At 60.5% G+C, this 16,036-nt stretch overlaps 1 protein-coding gene across 2 annotated transcripts in view; it reads right to left on the reverse strand.

The window, feature by feature from the left end:
• The window catches only part of MRTFA (myocardin related transcription factor A), a 126,487-nt gene that overhangs the window by 7,031 nt on the left and 103,420 nt on the right, over positions 1-16,036 (reverse strand). The window contains exons 3-9 of one of the 2 annotated variants that reach the window (XM_068970389.1): positions 10,381-10,436; positions 7,689-7,764; positions 6,873-7,034; positions 4,135-4,310; positions 3,555-3,686; positions 1,269-1,534; positions 596-767 (exon numbers count right to left, since the gene is read on the reverse strand). In XM_068970389.1, coding sequence (XP_068826490.1) covers positions 596-767; positions 1,269-1,534; positions 3,555-3,686; positions 4,135-4,310; positions 6,873-7,034; positions 7,689-7,764; positions 10,381-10,436 — 1,040 coding nt within the window. Of the gene's footprint in view, positions 1-595; positions 768-1,268; positions 1,535-3,554; positions 3,687-4,134; positions 4,311-6,872; positions 7,035-7,688; positions 7,765-10,380; positions 10,507-16,036 lie in introns of those variants that run through there. The other variant, XM_068970388.1, reaches the window with a different exon arrangement.

The following is a 16,036-nucleotide window of genomic DNA, read 5'->3' on the forward strand; positions in this document are numbered from 1 at the left end:
ATCCCCCTTCTGACTAGGGCAGAGCATGCAGGCCAGGCCCAAGCATCTCCCACCCCCAAGGCCCAGGACACAGTGGGGTCTGTGCCCCAAGTGCGGCCGCTCTCTCCTAGGTGGACGCAGCACGCACAAAGCAGGTTCAGCGAGACGTCAGGAGCACGAGGAAAGGGCAGTGCTGCAGAGGAGCCCTGACCTGAGCCCCGGCTCGACCACCACCCGGGCCTGAGACCTCGAGCAAGCCTGTCCACCCCCTCCCCCAGGCCTCGGGCTGCTCACCCTGAAGCCAGGGTGACACCCCCGTTCCTCACACTGCACTGGAGGCTGGGAAATCAGAGGCACCAAGTGCTTGGTGAGCCCACGGCCTGGGACAAACACCAGCTGGTGTCTTTAATGGCAACGACGATGACGAGCAGAGCCAGGTGAGCCTCCAGGCGGGCTCCAGGTGCCTCCGCTGCAGAGCCCAGAGTCCGGAGCCCCGCTCTGCCTTCTGTGGCCGTAGTCCCCAGCCGGCCGCCCTCCCTGCCTGACGCCAAGCGCCTGACGGCCCCGCGAGAGGCTAGGCTGGCAGCGGCCAAGGCCACCAGGCGCAACCACCTACCTTCATGTCATCCAGGTTGGCGGGCAGGGCCCCCGGCTTGCCCGTCAGCGAGGTGCTGTTCTGTCGGACCAGCCCACTGGGCCCAGGGGCGCCTGAGCCGGAGCTGCTGCTGGTAGTGGAAAGGCTGCGCGACGGGGGGCCCCCAGCGCTGCCCCCTGCCTCCCCTGCCGGCCTGAGAGGAAAAAAGCACAGGAATGAGCCTGCGCCAGGCGTCGCCCTTGGCCTCTGCTGGGCCGGCTGGAGAGAGGCGCAGGGAAGGGCCCTGCTCCCGGACTGCTCTGATGGGACTGGGACCCAAGGGTCCCTGCCAGTCCAGGGTCACCCACACATCACTGGTCACCAGGCAGGCCTGTTGGCGGGCGGAGGGGCACCTATTTGGGCGGGGCCTTGAGTGGGCGGGGTGGCACCTACTTGGGTGGGGCCTGTGGGCAAGCTGGGCCTGTGAGCAGCAGAGTGGCACCTACTTGGGCGGGGCCTGTGGGCAGGCGGGGCGGCACCTACTTGGGGGGGGCCGTGGGCAGTGGGGCGGCACCTACTTGGGCGGGGCCTGTGGGAAGCGGGGCCGTGGGCGGGGTGGACCTACTTGGGCGGAGCCTGTGGGCAGGCAGGGCGGCACCTACTTGGGCGGGCCCTGTGGGCAGGCGGGGCCCGTGGGCGGCGGGGCGGCACCTACTTGGGCGGGGCGGGCAGGATGGTCTGGTAGTTGTAGTGCTGCTGCTGCTGCTGCTGCTGCTGCTGGTTGAGGATCTGCAGCTGCAGGAAGAGCTGCTGCTGCTGCAGGATCTTGGCATAGGAGGAGTCCATGGGAGGAGCCCCCTTGTCCTGCTTTTGGTCCGGGGGGATGTACTGGTGGTACTTGAGCTTCTTCACCTTTGGCTTCAGCTCCTTGGCCTTCTTGCTGCGCTGCGACTTCTCACCGGCAGACTTGGGTTGGCTTTGCTGGGGGCGTGAGACAGAGGGCACCGTCAGGGGCCTGGGCAGCTCCTGAGAGGGCTGTGCATCCACCCTGCCCTGCCAGAAAGCACCCCTCCCAAAGAAGAGGCCTCCTTGGTGCCCAGGAGTGCGCCCGGGATGGAGCAAGGGCTGATGAGGGGGCAGTGCTGTGACCCGCCCTGCTCTTCACAGAGGTTCCAGCCCAAATGCACAGACAGCCTCCCTATGACCCCAAGCACAGCGGGAACAGGACGCGGGGTGAAAGAGGGCCCCTGGAAGCTCGCACACCCACTCCACACGGGGTGCAGACTGGCGAGAACCCGGCCTTGCCAGGAGCCGGCCTATCTACCGGAAGATGAAGCAGCAGCTCAGGGCAGTCAGCGGCTCGAGGTCACACAGTGGCTGTGACCTCGCCCACGAAGGTGCCGAGATCCAAGCCCAAGACTCCAAAAGCTCCTGTGTGCACCCACAGCCGGCACACAGGGCAGCCTCCCACTGGGCCTCGAGAGTCCTCTGGGGTGAGGGCAGGTGGAGCTGAGTGTGGCGCGTGAGCAGGGAATGGGCCGGGCAGGACCGAGGGGGTCTCGCAGCATCTGCACAGAGACCCGCAGAGGGAAGGGTGGAGACTCCGTGCGGGGTCAGCGGGGGTCTGGTTAGGGGGCCCTGAGGACTGACAGGATGAGGAAAGAGGTGATCGACTTGGGGAAGAAGGGGTAGCAGAGCTGCGGCAGCCAAACAGTTTAACGATTCAGGGTTCTGTGCTCTGACGGTGCCCCCCCCCATGACAGTGGGGAAGAGGGGCAGGGGGCCCGGGTGTGGAGAGGGGGAGAAAGCGAGGGGCCGCTGGGCCCAGAGCACACCGGGAGGACAGGCAGGGGCCCACAGAGAGGCCCCAGCAAGGCTGAGGGTGCAAGAAAGGCTGAGAACGGCCAGGAGCACCTCACTGAGAGGGAGGGGGACAGGGAGCCCCGGGAAGCCACCAGAGAGGAGAGCGACCCAAGCCGTCAGAGGCAGCTGGGGCTCCTCTGGAGGAGGCTTCACAGCAGGGCTGCAGAGCCAGAGGCTGAGGCGCTTCCAGAAAAAAGGAAGTTAGATAAAGACACACATACGGCTCTCAGAGAGGGGAGGTGGCCAGAGACAGGCACCCGACCTGTGGCGAGCGGCTGGGGGAGGAAATCTGGGGAAAACCTCAGTCGTCCGGGCAAGTCGGGGACAGACCACAGAGACGAGGAAGGCGCGGCCGGCTGCCCAGGGAGCGGCCGGGGCCCCCGGGGCCCCCGGGGCCCAGAGGAGCAGGCCCGGGGCGGGGCGCCAGCCCAAAGGGACCAGGAGCACCTGGAGACACAGAGAGGGCTCGGCCAAGGCTGTGAGCAGCGGGAGGAATGTGGGCGGCTGGAGGCTCCAGGCCAGGGCCTACGCGGAGGGACTGCAGAAATCAGCCAAGCGCAGAAGCAAGGGGGGCTGGAAGGAAGGGGCCCTGCCCGGCAGGCGCGAAGCACAGGCTGAAGGGGGCAGGCAGGGCCAAGGCCCCAGAGGCCGAGGCAGGAGGCTCGGCTGGGCAGGGAGGCCCAGACGCTGGCTCATGGTGCTGCTGAACTCAACCTCACGGTCCAGCACCGAGTCCCCGTGCAAAGGTGCCCGTGGGTGTCTCGTGGGCTGAGGCTAACTGGCGCCCCTTCAGGTATTTCATGTCAGGACTTAGAGAAAGAGAATGAAGACGAACTCCCAGCACAGCTGGCCAGTGACCGTGGGCCCACCACCTCACTACTCGATCCCCTTAAGGTCTCATGAGGCCACGCATGGGGTGGGCAGGAGTGACAGCCTGCCCTGCGCTCAGTACACCGGGGCCATGACTGCGGCCAGCGTCCGCGGAGGGAGTGGGCAGGCCGCCTGTAGCCCCGTGGTGGCCTCTGCTGGTCCCTGACCAGGAGGAGAGGGTGAGCACCCCCACTGCAGACACTGTCCCCACACTGGAGTCAGCGAGGCATTGGGGGCGGGGGGCAGTGGGCTGGGGGTCTGTCTGTACCTTGATGAGGGTGGGGAGGGGCTTGGCGGTGGGGACCGCGGTTCCGTTGGTGAGGCTGGGAGGCAGAGGAGGCTGCTCTGCCAGGAAGAGCGTTTCTCCGGACTCTGGGCCCACGGGGAGCTGAGACACGACCTGGGAGAGAGATGGGGATGTGAGGACACCCCAGAAGCTGCACCACCTCCAGGCTCCAGCTGGTGCTGCAACCCTGCCTGGCCTGCCCGGAGGTGGGTGGCCGTCACCCTCTCTGATGGTCACTACTGAGGGCAGAGGAAGGAAGGCTGAGAAGAGCAGCCTCCAGGGTGGTGGTGGGAGGGGGGACTAGGAAAGGGGGAGCAGAGGGTGGAGGAAGCGTCACGGACCCGCACACACTCGGGAAAGGCAGCTGTTCTGCACGAGGGAACACGGGGCGGCGGGGAGGCCTCCGAATGTAACTCCGAGGGGCCTGCTGCCGACAACCCCCCTACCCGAGCTAGCGGGGCAGCTCCTCCCGGCTTCCCCGCCCCACCTGGGCCCAGGGAGGGACCTCGCCAGGGCAGCTCCAGCAGGTCTGGGCCCCTGGGGAGTGGAGGGGGAAGCTCACCTGAGCGGGGGACACAGAGGTGGCACTGGGTGGCGGCTCACTGACTCGGGCTTCCAGGGGCGACGGCACCGAGCCCTGGGACTCGTGGCTGGCAGGCTGCTCCGGCGATAAGGCGTCACTGCTGTCCTCGTCGAAGGACGAGCTGTCTGCTACTTTTGGGTAGTTCACCTGGCCCACTGGAAGCCAAGGCCCGGGTGAGACTCCTTCGGCTGAGGGCCCTGCTCCCCAGCCAGAGGCTGTCCTCTCGCCCCGCAGGCAGCAGGAGCAGGCAACTGGCAGCTGCCCTGCCTCTTGCACCCAAACGAGCTGGAGGAAAGCTCGTCCTTACGGCCCTGAAGTGAAGGCCAGGAGAGTCAGTCCTACCGGCCCTCACGGCGCTGCCTCGGCAGCACAGGCCTGACCACTGGCCCGCTAGGCCCCCTCGCCCCGCCAGCCTGGAGGCCGCTCCTCGTAGCCCTCCCGTCTCTGCCCATCCTCTGCCCTCTAAGACAAGATGCAGCCGTGTTCAGTCTTCACGGTGAACATCTGCCCGCCCTCCCAAGCCTGTCGCCGCCTCCACCTCCTGTTTCCTGGCTGTTGCAGGCACTGTATTTCCACCCTGGGGACCCTGCGAGGCGGGCTGAAGGAGTCTGGGAACAGCTATGGGGGTGCAGCTCCTCCCCTGGGCTGCCTGACTCTCCGAAGACCATGAACAGACCACTCTTTAGCCTCCGGTGGTTGTGCAGGTGGAGGGCAGGGCAGGGCAGAGGAGGGGAGGAGGGCCGCCGGCTCGCCCAGGTGAAGCAGGGCCAGTGGCTCTCAAAGCCCCAGGGCCCGGGGGCAGCAAGGCCACCGCCCGCCCTCCCCGCAGTGAGGGCACAGGGCCTGGAGGCCTGTGTGCCCGGGTTGGGGGCCCAGTGTGGAAATTCCAGACACAGAGGGAGGGGAAGAAGGGGACAGGGCAAGCAGGGCGTTACACGACTCCTGTCACAACCCCGCGGCCATCACGGTTAGAAGAGAAGCGCGGCACGAGCCGCCGCCCACACAGAGGCACCAGGCGCAGGGCTGAGCAGGGGCCACACCCCAGACGAGGAAGAGGAGCGATCTGGAGCGCTCCCCCTCCAGGGCCATGACCCGAGGCCACGAGAACCTGGGCAGGATGCCCCTGAGCTTACACTTCCCCCGCAACCCACCAGGCTGACCCTTCTGGCCCCCCGAGCGGGCACAGCCTCTGACCACTGTGTGCCTCCTGCCAGCCGCTCAAGGCCCAGGTTCCTCCCCCAGCCTCTCACTCCCAGAGAGGGGACCAGCAGGACCAGGGAGCAGACGGAGGAGCCTCGGGTCCACCCCAATTCAGTCCAGGGGTCACTGCAGGGTCCTGCCCTGTGGGAGTTCATGGTCCAGGCTGTGGGGCACAGCCAATGCTTTGCTCTGTGTCTGTGTGGCCAGGCTCACGCAGGCCGGGCGCCCAGCCGACTCTTGGCAAACATTTATCAGATCTGGGATGGCGGGAGAGTCCAGAATGACCCTGGCCCAACCACTGGCTGTAACTAGGGGCTGTTGTAGAACGTGCTGGAGATGTGGGTGGGAGCACACGGACATGAGATGGCTGGATGGCATCACTGACTCAATGGACATGGGTTTGGGTGGACTCTGGGAGTTGGTGATGGACAGGGAGGCCTGGCATGCTGCTGTCCATGGGGTCGCAAAGAGTCGGACACGACTGAGCGACTGAACACTGACTCAAGGCAAGATGAACATGTGGGCGAAGTGGGGGATTCAGGGAAGCGGGTATTGAGACCCCCAGCTCAACCCACCTCTGCACTGGTGCAGGTGAGGCCCAGGCCTGCCTCTGCTGAGCCAGGCCCCGGGCCCCACCCGGCCTGCCTTGAGCTAACCCGTGCCCTCCCATGCCCACTCTGCCCAGAGACCCAGCTCACACTTAGAGTGGGAGCACTGTAGCTGCCTCCCAGGGCAGATCTCAGGCCCACAGCAGCTACAGGAGCATGTCTGTCCCAACCTCGCCACGGTGAGGGGTCAGGGGTGCACGCCTGACCGTGCGCAGGGCCCTGTGGCGCCCCTGCCCCTTTCTGACGCCCCCCTTCCAGGTCGACGTGCAGCTGCTCCTCCGCCCCCGCAGACGCTTCAACTCCTGCTCAGGCTGCGCCCCCACCTTGGCCTCCCCTCCCCTCACGCCAGCCCCCACCGTCAGGGCTGGGCCGGGCGGCCCTTGGTCCACTGGGGCCTACTTCCCTGCTTGGGTCCGCACTCGGGCTTGAGCTCCGTAAGGCCCAGGGGCGTGGTCCGCCTCGTGGGGCCAGGGTCCGAGCACCTAGCGCCTTGCTCAGGTCTGTCGGCCTTTGTAAGCGAACTATCTGGGCAAAGGGTCAGGCTCCGAGAGGGGGCGTCACGAACGAAAAGGAGCAGCAGGCATGGTTTCTAGTTCTTGGCGTCTCCGTGTGCTCGCGCACACCAACCCTGATACCTGCCCACCTTCTCTGGGAAGGAGGGGCGGGCCCTGGGTTCAGAGATGAGGAGCGGACGGAGGCCTTGGTTACTGGCTTGGCCGCTCCGGCACGGCGCTGATCCGTGGGGCCATGGGCGCTGACCCAGGCTCGCACGACCCGTTTGTCAGGCTCTGGTTCTCCACGCCTCGGCTCCCCTGCCCCAGGCTGAGCAGGAAGTCAGGGAGCAGGCAGCCCGGCGGCCCTCCCCATGTGCCAGCTAGCGGGTCCATGCAGGGCGGCCTGGCTCCTCACCAATGATGGCCTCCTTCAGGCTGGACTCCACAGGCAGGATATTCTTCTCCACCAGCTCCATGGGGCCAGGCCTCTGCGCGATCTTCTCATTGAGGTCATCTGCCAGCCTGGCTCTCTTCAGCTTCAGCTGCTTGGCTTGGAGGGAGGGCTCAGCCGAGGTCTCTGCATGTGGGCAAGGGTGGAGGAGGATACAAGGGTGAGCGGGCTCTGCCCTGGAACCCCAGGGCACCTCCCCTTCCTGCCAGGGAAGGAGCAGAGACCAGCAGAACCAGGCAGAGTGGGGGACCCGGTGTGAAGTTTCACGAGGACAGAGGGTGGGTGCCCACTGAGGACAGTGTGTGGTCACACCCAACCGCGGTCACTAGGCACAGCAGGCCCAGACGACAGGACTTGCTGTGGGGGACAATGTGCCTCCCCGCTCTGGGCCTCGGTGGCTTCCTGCCACGTGCAGGGTTCAGACTAGGAAAGTCTTCTTCCAACTCCAAAGTGGATTCCAAACCGAACAAAAAAATGGATCGACTCAAGCCCAAACCTTTCCTTCCCTAGAATGAGGAAAGAAGTGTGTGGGCGGGGGCAGGCAGTTTGTCTGGGATGACCTCGCTTGTACTTCACTGGTGCTGGAGTAAATACCGGATAAATGCACGAATGGATGGAAGTAAATCCATGCTGGAGACATTGCTGGGGGAGAGGACAGCATACCCCGTTTTTGTGAGGAATGGGGGCAACGAGGGAGAGTGAACAAGAAACTCGGGTGGTGCAGGGTGCAAACAGTGAGCAACAGGGTTTGCATGAAGAAGCATTTCCGGTCTAACACACCTTCCAAAATGTGCATCCTGACCAGCTCTGATCTCTCCGGCCGGGAACGGATCTTCCGTTTCAGGTAGTCCTCTGTCTGCGGAGAAAACACACCGAGCAGCTCTCAGATGCAGGTCACAAGCTTAAGGCCTGGACAAGACCAAAAGGCAGCCGTGGCTTCAGTGGGTGACCTCGGCCGCCCCAGGAGCTCAGCCTGGACACTGCTGGGTCCCGAGGCCTGGGGAGGGTGCATCCACTTTCAAGGCACCTGTTGAGGGCTTCGTCCACCTGTGAGGACCATCTGTCTCTCTGAGGCTGAACTACTAATATATGTTCTAATCTATGACTTTTATTATCATAAAAGTAATATGAGTTCATTAAAGAAAATTTAAAAAATTAGAAAGACAACAATAAAAAAAAATGTAATTATCCACTGTTAGTACTTAGGGATATTTGTTTCTAGTCATTCTTCCATGCAGAAGATAGGTTTAATTTTGCAGAGCTCTAATCATACTGAATATAACTTTGCATCTTATTTCAAAATCTCTGGCACTGCCTGACACCACAAGCATCTTCTGTTCACTCTGAACTAATTTTGGTATGCGGTGTCATAGTTCCAGTTCCTTAAAGTCTAAAGTCCTCATTTCTGCACTTATGAGACTCCCGGCAAATTAAACCATTGCCCCAACAGTCCTAGAGCCAGCCCACTGCCCAGCGCTCCTGGTATGGCGTGTATGTGCCTGGATCTGTCTCACTCTAGAGCCTGTGTTCTGCCCACTGCCCAGCGCTCCTGGTATGGCGTGTATGTGCCCTGCATCTGTCTCACTCTAGAGCCTGTGTTCTTAAGCTTTGCACCAGAATGTTTCAACCCATCGGCCAAGACCATCACCTCTCCTACCCAGCACGTTAGGAGAGGACAGGGCAGAGGCGGGCAGAGTAGAATAGGGTGGAGAATGAAGTGCCAGAGCAGACGTCACGCCTGCAGCAAGGTCCAGACTTGCTCCCTGGCCTGGCCATGGCCCTAGCCCTGTGGTGACGAGCTCCCAGGAGATGGCTTATGGCAGCTGTGGGCTCAGGGCCTGTCACCCATCTGTGGTGGGCAGAAGTGCTGCCCTGGCTGCTGGAGAAGAAAGCAGAGCAGGTTCTGGCCAGAGCCAGTCTTTACAGACAGCAGGGGGAGGAGGCCCATGTACTGAGGAAGAAACACCTGGAGTCCACAGACCAAGGTTAGACCCTGGCTCGCCACTGACTAGCTGGACAAGTTAGCTAACCTCTCTTAGCTGCATCTATTAAGGTGAAGATAGACACCTAATTCATAAGAGCTGCTGCTGCTGCTAAGTCGCTTCAGTCGTGTGCGACCCCATAGACGGCAGCCCACCAGGCTCCCGTCCCTGGGATTCTCCAGGCAAGAACACTGGAGTGGGTTGCCATTTCCTTCTCCAATGCATGAAAGTGAAAAGTGAAAGTGAAGTCGCTCAGTCGTGTCCGACGCTTAGCAACCCCATGGACTGCAGCCTACCAGGCTCCTCCGTCCATGGGATTTTCCAGGCAGGAGTGCTGGGAGTGGGGTGCCATCGCCTTCCCCTCGTAAGAACTGCAGTGACCCTAAACACGAAAAGGACAGAATTGCACCTTTTCTCATCAGGTCACATTCACTCCTTGCCTTGGAGAAGCAGGCCAGGAAGTGGTGCCAAGTCTTAGACTGGGTAGGAGGCGCAGGCAAGGCCATTCCTCGTGCTCCCTCATCCTCCGGCCGGTGCAACAGTGCAGCCAGCCACTCCTTTCACTCCCAGCACCCGGGACCCCATTCTTCCCGCTCACTCTAAGAATTCATCATCATTTTCCTTAGAGGTTGGTTAAAAATAAGATAAAAACAGAAGACCGTAGGATGAGCCCTGGAGGCAAGCGATTCAGTGTCTGACAGAGCTGTGGCCCCGGGCAGCCCGCGAGCCTCCATCTGCGGAGGTTCCCCTCCCTTGACTTTTACAGAGATGTTATGGGGAGGGAGGTGGGAGGGGGTTTCATGTTTGGGAACACATGTAAGAATTAAAGATTTTAAAATTAAATTTAAAAAAATTAAAAAAAAAAAAAAAAGAAAGAAAAAGTGCCGGGCCGAGAGGGGGAAGCACACTCTGGCCACTTCCCCCTCTCCACCCACGCCAGGCAGCAGACCACCCCCGAGGCCCCTGGGGGAACTGAAACCAAGGGGGACAGAGCAGCAAGCCAGGTGCGGCAGCGTGAGCCGGCGCCCAGGGGCCCAGCTTCCGCTTCCACGGCCTGCAATGGACCCTGGCTGCTCAGGGAACAGGGAGGTCTCCAGGCCCACCTGGAGTCACGAGAGCAGTGCAGCCAGACACGGAGGGACCGCCACTCAGCAAGCCTTCCCATGGCCGGTGTTTACGTCTTAACAGCCACCAAAGGCCAAGTGGAATCCAAGCGTGGAAAATACCAGCGGTCTCCAAACCCAGAGGAGGCTGGCACCCATGACACACCCTTGGATGTACCAGAGGAGGACACTCCTTCTGATCATGGTCTAAACCTTCAGGCTGGCAGACACTGGGGTGGGACGAAGCGGAAAGGCAGAGCTTTCTGTTTGGAACTGTGAGGCCGGGGCGGACCCTGGGGACCACGCCAGGCTGGAGGGAAGATGGCGGCAGCACAATGGGCTCTGGTGGGGCTCGTGGTGGGGGTCCCTGGAAGAAAGATGCCTTACCCTGGCCCGCTCCAAGCTCCTTCTCTGCTCATGAAACGCAGCTGGACTTTTCAAAGCTGTTGGGAGAAGAACCGTACAATAATTACATCAGAGTGAAGCATCAGGCCTGCTGCTATAGCTCACAGTGGAGAGGCGTCTTGATTCAGGTTCACTTCAGCAGCACTGTTCATGTCGGCTGATGGGAAGGAGAAAGTGGCACCTGAGTAAGCACGCATCTTTACAGCTCAGCTGCCCCATCACTACAATCCTGGTGATTCCAATCTCACGGGGAATGGCCACTGCTAAGGTGCACCCACGGAACGTAGCCCTAACACAACCCTTACAGAGCTGCCAGCCCTGGAAGACGGGGACACAGAGTATGCCTGCAAGCCAGGCGCCCCCACTGTCCTCCTTCAGCCTCATCAGGGATCACCACACGACCAAACGTTGTGACTGAGGCAGCCCAACCAAAAGGACGTACATCTACTCGGTGCTGTGTCCTTCCTCGGTTCAGCTGGTGGTAACAGTGCTGCTAAAATTAACTTGCATTGAAAATCATGCATTAACTTGCATGAAATCATCTTGAAGGACTAAGACCTTCACCGGGCTTGTGTGGCTGACTGCGGTGCTCACAACCAGCGGCTGACCAGGAGGCCCCCCTGGAGCCCTGTCAGGGACCCGGCTCTATTCTGGGGCAACCGCCCCACGGGCCACAGCTCGCCACTCGGCAAAGCATGCTGGGGGCAGAGAGACCGGAGTCGGACCCTCTACAAATGCAGCACTGCGAAGCCAGTTCAGCAAATGATGAGTGGGGATACCCTGAGCTTGAACAGGGAACGGCTGGCCTGGCTCACTTCAAGAAATTCACCAGACGGGGGTCAGTTTCAGTTCTGCTGCCCCAGGTTTCAGAGCAGCTGTGAGACGGTGTGGAGGGGCTGCTGGCTGTGGTGCGGGAGCAGGGTGAGGAGACGCTACAAGTAGCCAGGGCACAGACTTGACCCCATCCTGCTGGGGCCCCTGCCCCACCCCACCCCACCCCCGCACCCCCCCCTCCCCCCGCCGGGCCGCAACTGCAGCCGAACCAGAAGGAAGTGCCAAACGTCCCCGCAGTCGTTTTTTTTTTTTTTTAAGTTTTTAAATCTTAGGATATAAAAGAAACCATCATTTTTGAAAGGTCAGCTAAGAGCACCCCACCTCCTAAACAGCAGGGGGAGCTCTAGATTTGTAACAAACGATCACTAAGGAAAACCAGCACACAGGCTCCCTCACCAAGCTCCCAGAGCCCGCCCAGCTCTGGTCTGAAGCTCTGGGCATCTCTGCGGGCCACCAGGCCAGCCTGCATCTGCTTCCGCTGAGTACAGCTGGCGCAAGTCCAGCATCAGCCTCTGAGAGCCCTGCTGGGCGTGGGGTGACAGACAGCCGTGCTCTTGCAGAGGACGGTAAGGACCAAGAAGCAGAGGGAAACTCAGTGTCTGCCGCCCCGCCCCCGGCTGCCCTTCTGCCTTCTTCTCCACAGCTCATTGCCGTCTGACACTCCGGAGAGTCTCAGCAGTATCCTTCTAACTTACTGCCAGCCAGCTCCCTTGGGCACGGCAGGGGCCCGTGTCCTCCTTTCCTCTGACAGTAACCCCAGCGCCGCCAAGGGCACCCAGCGCATGGCTCATTCGGTGGTCTGCTGGCTATTCCACGTGGAATGGACACACAGTTGCGCCCTGGAGGACTCTGTGAGCTCTGAACTTCCCCTTGAGCAGCCAGGATTAAGCTCTCATCTGGGTTCGAAACCTCGCAGGGTTCCCCAACAGAAAATGAGGACGTCCGTGTTCCTGTCGCTGCTGGCGTGACGGGGGGATCGCCTGCGCTCTGGCTCTCGTCTTCTGCAGAGTGGACTCCGCCCACTTCCGAATCCCCATGTCGAGTGACAGCACTCTGGGGCCGGGGGCGCCCTCACCACCGCGGGTAGGGCGCTGCTGGCATCCTGCACGGTGATCCGGCTGGGCCCTGGGTTAGATCCCCACTAGCGAGTTTCTGCACCAGTCTTGGTGCCGGCCGCGCCAGAGCCTACTCTGCTGCCCCGGGCAGGCACACACCCAGCCTCTGGAGCGCCAGCTTATGCTGCGCAGACTTTCCTGACGGGAAAGGCCTGTGTTGCCCTCAGGCCCGCCACATGTGCGGTCGAGAGTGGGGACGCGCGCCAGGGGCAGCTGACTTCCTGTGCGGCTCCATTTTCGTGCCAGCGAGGTGCTGTGGCGTGCCATTCTGGACACTCTTAAGTGCTGTCCAGTCGAATGTTCCCAGTGACTCCACGTGGCGTGCAGTGCTGTTTGACAGCCGTGGGCAGGCTCAGCAACGGGAGGAAAGGCAGCGAGTGGCAGAGTAAGGTCCTCAACCTCATCCTCTCTCACCCTCAGGCCGGTGTTCTTTCTCTCCTCTGGGCTGGTCTTAATTTCTTCAGAAGGTGGAGAAGGATGGCCCCACTGGATGTGGAGGCAGGGAGGCTGAGAAGCAGGGCAGAGGGCAGGCGGTGTGGCAAGGCCGGCTTGACCACCATGCTGAGCACAAACCGCTGGGAGGGAGGCTCAGAGGAGGGCTGCAGTGACTGCACGTCACAGAGCCACGGTCAGAAAGATGAGCTCACATGAGGCTGAAGGCGCAGCCTCCAGCACGGATACCAGGAGGTGAGCCAGGAGGGCAATGAGAAGACCAGAGTAGCTTCTCAGTTCCTCAGAGCTTGAGCAAAAGAACCAGAAATGAAGACCCCCGCAAAAAATTCACACAATGATCACTGATCCCCAAAGATAGCTTCATTTTATAACATTAGAATCTCATTGAATCTTAACAACCATGAGGCAGGTACCACTCTTCCAATCTACCCACGAGGAAACTAACACTGCAGAGACCTGTGAGGCCTTTCACCGGGTAGTGGACCCCAATCCAGGTGACAGGTGAATAGGACTCTGTCAGCCCCTGAAGAGCCCACTCTGTGCTCCCCATGTCTAATTCTGCTCTCTGAGAGCAAGTCCAGCGAATTCGAGAGCCACTTCCAGGAAGGCAAAGGAGGATGGGGCGATGGCCCCTCCTGTCGGGACTCCTAGCAGGCGCTTCTGAGGCCCGTTTGGGGATGCCTGGAGCTGGGTAGCCAGTGCTCTCGGAAGACTGGGGCACGTGGTGGAGAGGCCACCCCTGAACATATCTGGCCAGCTTTGCTAAAAGCCGTGGCTATGGAGGGTCGCCTAGTGGGGGGTAGGGGTGATAACACTAAGCGCTGGGCTTTCTTGATATGGAAGCAGGTGGCAGTGTCAAGCCATGATCACCACACACTTGTCCACTACGGGAACGAGACACAAGGAACCACAGCAACACAGAAAGTACATTATGAAATTCAGGCCTCTACGAGTTGTGGAAAATCCCCAAAGACTCAAAAGTTAATCCGTTAAGTGTGTGTCTGAGTCCGAGGGCGGTGTTCACCGTAGACTCGTGTCTTCCCGTGCCACACTGCCTTAATGGCTTTGCCTGAGGAGCCCAGGCACTGCTCACTTGGAACTTTTATTTTCCCAGAAACTCCGAGAAGGCAGTCTCTGAGAGAGACGTCCCCGGCCCCCTAAACCAACGCAAGCCCAAGAACTGCACATGGCTATCTACAAGGATACACGTTTGGTGTCATTGGGCACTGAAACAGGATTCTTCATTCCCATCTTCCCGAAAATGGTTTCCTGGAACGCTTGCACGGCTTTGTGTGAACACAGGGAGGAGTGCAAACACGCACTGAAAGGAAACAGCAGCAAGGAAATCAAACGCGTGCAAGTGCCTAAGTGGTGCGGTGCTCCTGACCCCATTTCGGCCCCGGCTGGCTCTAAGCATCAGCCACATACCCTGTTCCTCCTCTTCAGCGCCCGTCTTCCTTCTCCCTGAACAGATCTGCTGCCTTAACTGAGGTCATTTGTGACATAAAAAGAGAAGAAACTGTTTCAATTTCCTTTCTCAAAGGAAAGGAGATTTCTGCTTCCCAGGGGCAGCTGGGTGCTGTGCTGGGCGCAGTTCTCAGGAACACGGGCCGAGTGACGGAAGCGTGAGCGCGAGGAGCCTTCAGGACCTACCCAGCAGGGAAGCGCAGCTCTCTCCCGCCACCAGCCCCAAATGCAGACAGTGCAACGCCTCCTGCAAGCCACGGGCGCTGCTGGAAATGCTTTTCAGCAAGAACGGCAGCAACGAACGACCAAGACTCATTTCCTCATCACTGTCATTAAGGAATATATCAGGTGCCTGGGTCTGAATGTCACTTTATTAGGTGCTGACATAATAAACACAAAAATGATCACTCCCGTTCTCAGGAAGACACCATGCTAGAACTAAAGCTCACCACCCATTCTGTACGCAGAGGAACTCAAAGGCTGCGAACCCAGGACACCTCAGAGAGGTCAACAGACTGCAACAGGCCAGGCAAGCCTGGGGGCTCTCTGTCCACGGCAGAAGCACCAGGCCTGCGCACAGGGCATCAGTGGGGGCTGGGGTGTGTGGCGGGGGCCGGTGAGGGAATGGGGAACAAACGTATTTAACAACTCAGGTGGGAAACGAGAGCCAGATCCATCCATCCATCTAATAAAGCATTCTTAAGCAGCTACTGCGCTAGTTACTGAGGACAAGGATGGACAGGATGGAGTCCCAGCCCTCTACGGCAGCTCACGATCTGGTCACAAAAAGACAAATACTGACAGCATAAGAGAGGAGTACCGGTGCAGAGGTAACTCAAACGACTCCTTAAGGCAGAAGAGGCAAAATTCTGCCTGAGGAAAGAAGTGTTGGAACTGTCCGGGTAGATTTACAGAGAAAACCCAAATGAAGGGAACAGAAATACCACAGGCAGACAAGGAAGGGAGTGGGTCGGTCACCCGAGAGCACAGCAACTTCACGGGACTACAGGTGGGTGGTCTGACGCGGCGGGTCGGGGGCGTTCACGTGGCGATCACAAGGCTTGGGGGGTGGGGGTGGGGGCGGGCCCAGCCCCTGAAGAGCTCTAATGAGCCGTCGCAGGGCCTGCATCAGGGGAGCCGAGAAGACATACTTTGCCATACTCCTCCCACTGAGTACAAATGAACACTCCAGACCTTCTATGATAGGGTCTGAAAGGTGGAGAGAAGGTGACAGACTGGCCAGGGACTTTGGAACCTGAAGCAGGACACAGTGGCGGGTCCCTCGAGTTTCCTTTTTGCCTCACACATCCCAGATTTGGAGCTGACGGGGTCAGCAACCTGGAGATGCTGATGGAAGCGGGCAAAAAAGCCCCAACAAAACCTACCCTCGCTAGCCACGGGACCAGGAAAAGGGCATCCCAGCAAGAGCGAGCTTAGACAATAATCACGCTACTCCAGCCAGACACCACTGTGAAAGCCCACCCCTGCCAGGAAAGGCCAGGCGGGAGTCTAGACCTCCACCCCTCCACGGCTGTGGTGAAGCGCCCCAGTCCTCCTGCCAGGGCCGAGGAGGAAGCTGCCCCCCTCGGAGTAAGTGCAGGCCACGTGGGGAGCCATATCCCCACAAGCAGTAAGGAGACCCCCTCCCCACTGAGGGGGCTGTCAGGGGAGGACTGGTGAGGAGTCAGGACGTCCACCATCACAAGCTCACCTCCAACCCACAGAAATGTCTAACACTGTGTCATCCAAGCTTTGGAGGGGAGGAAAAA

The sequence above is a fragment of the Capricornis sumatraensis genome, chromosome 4 (genome assembly GCF_032405125.1).
Source record: "Capricornis sumatraensis isolate serow.1 chromosome 4, serow.2, whole genome shotgun sequence".
NCBI lineage: Eukaryota > Metazoa > Chordata > Mammalia > Artiodactyla > Bovidae > Capricornis > Capricornis sumatraensis.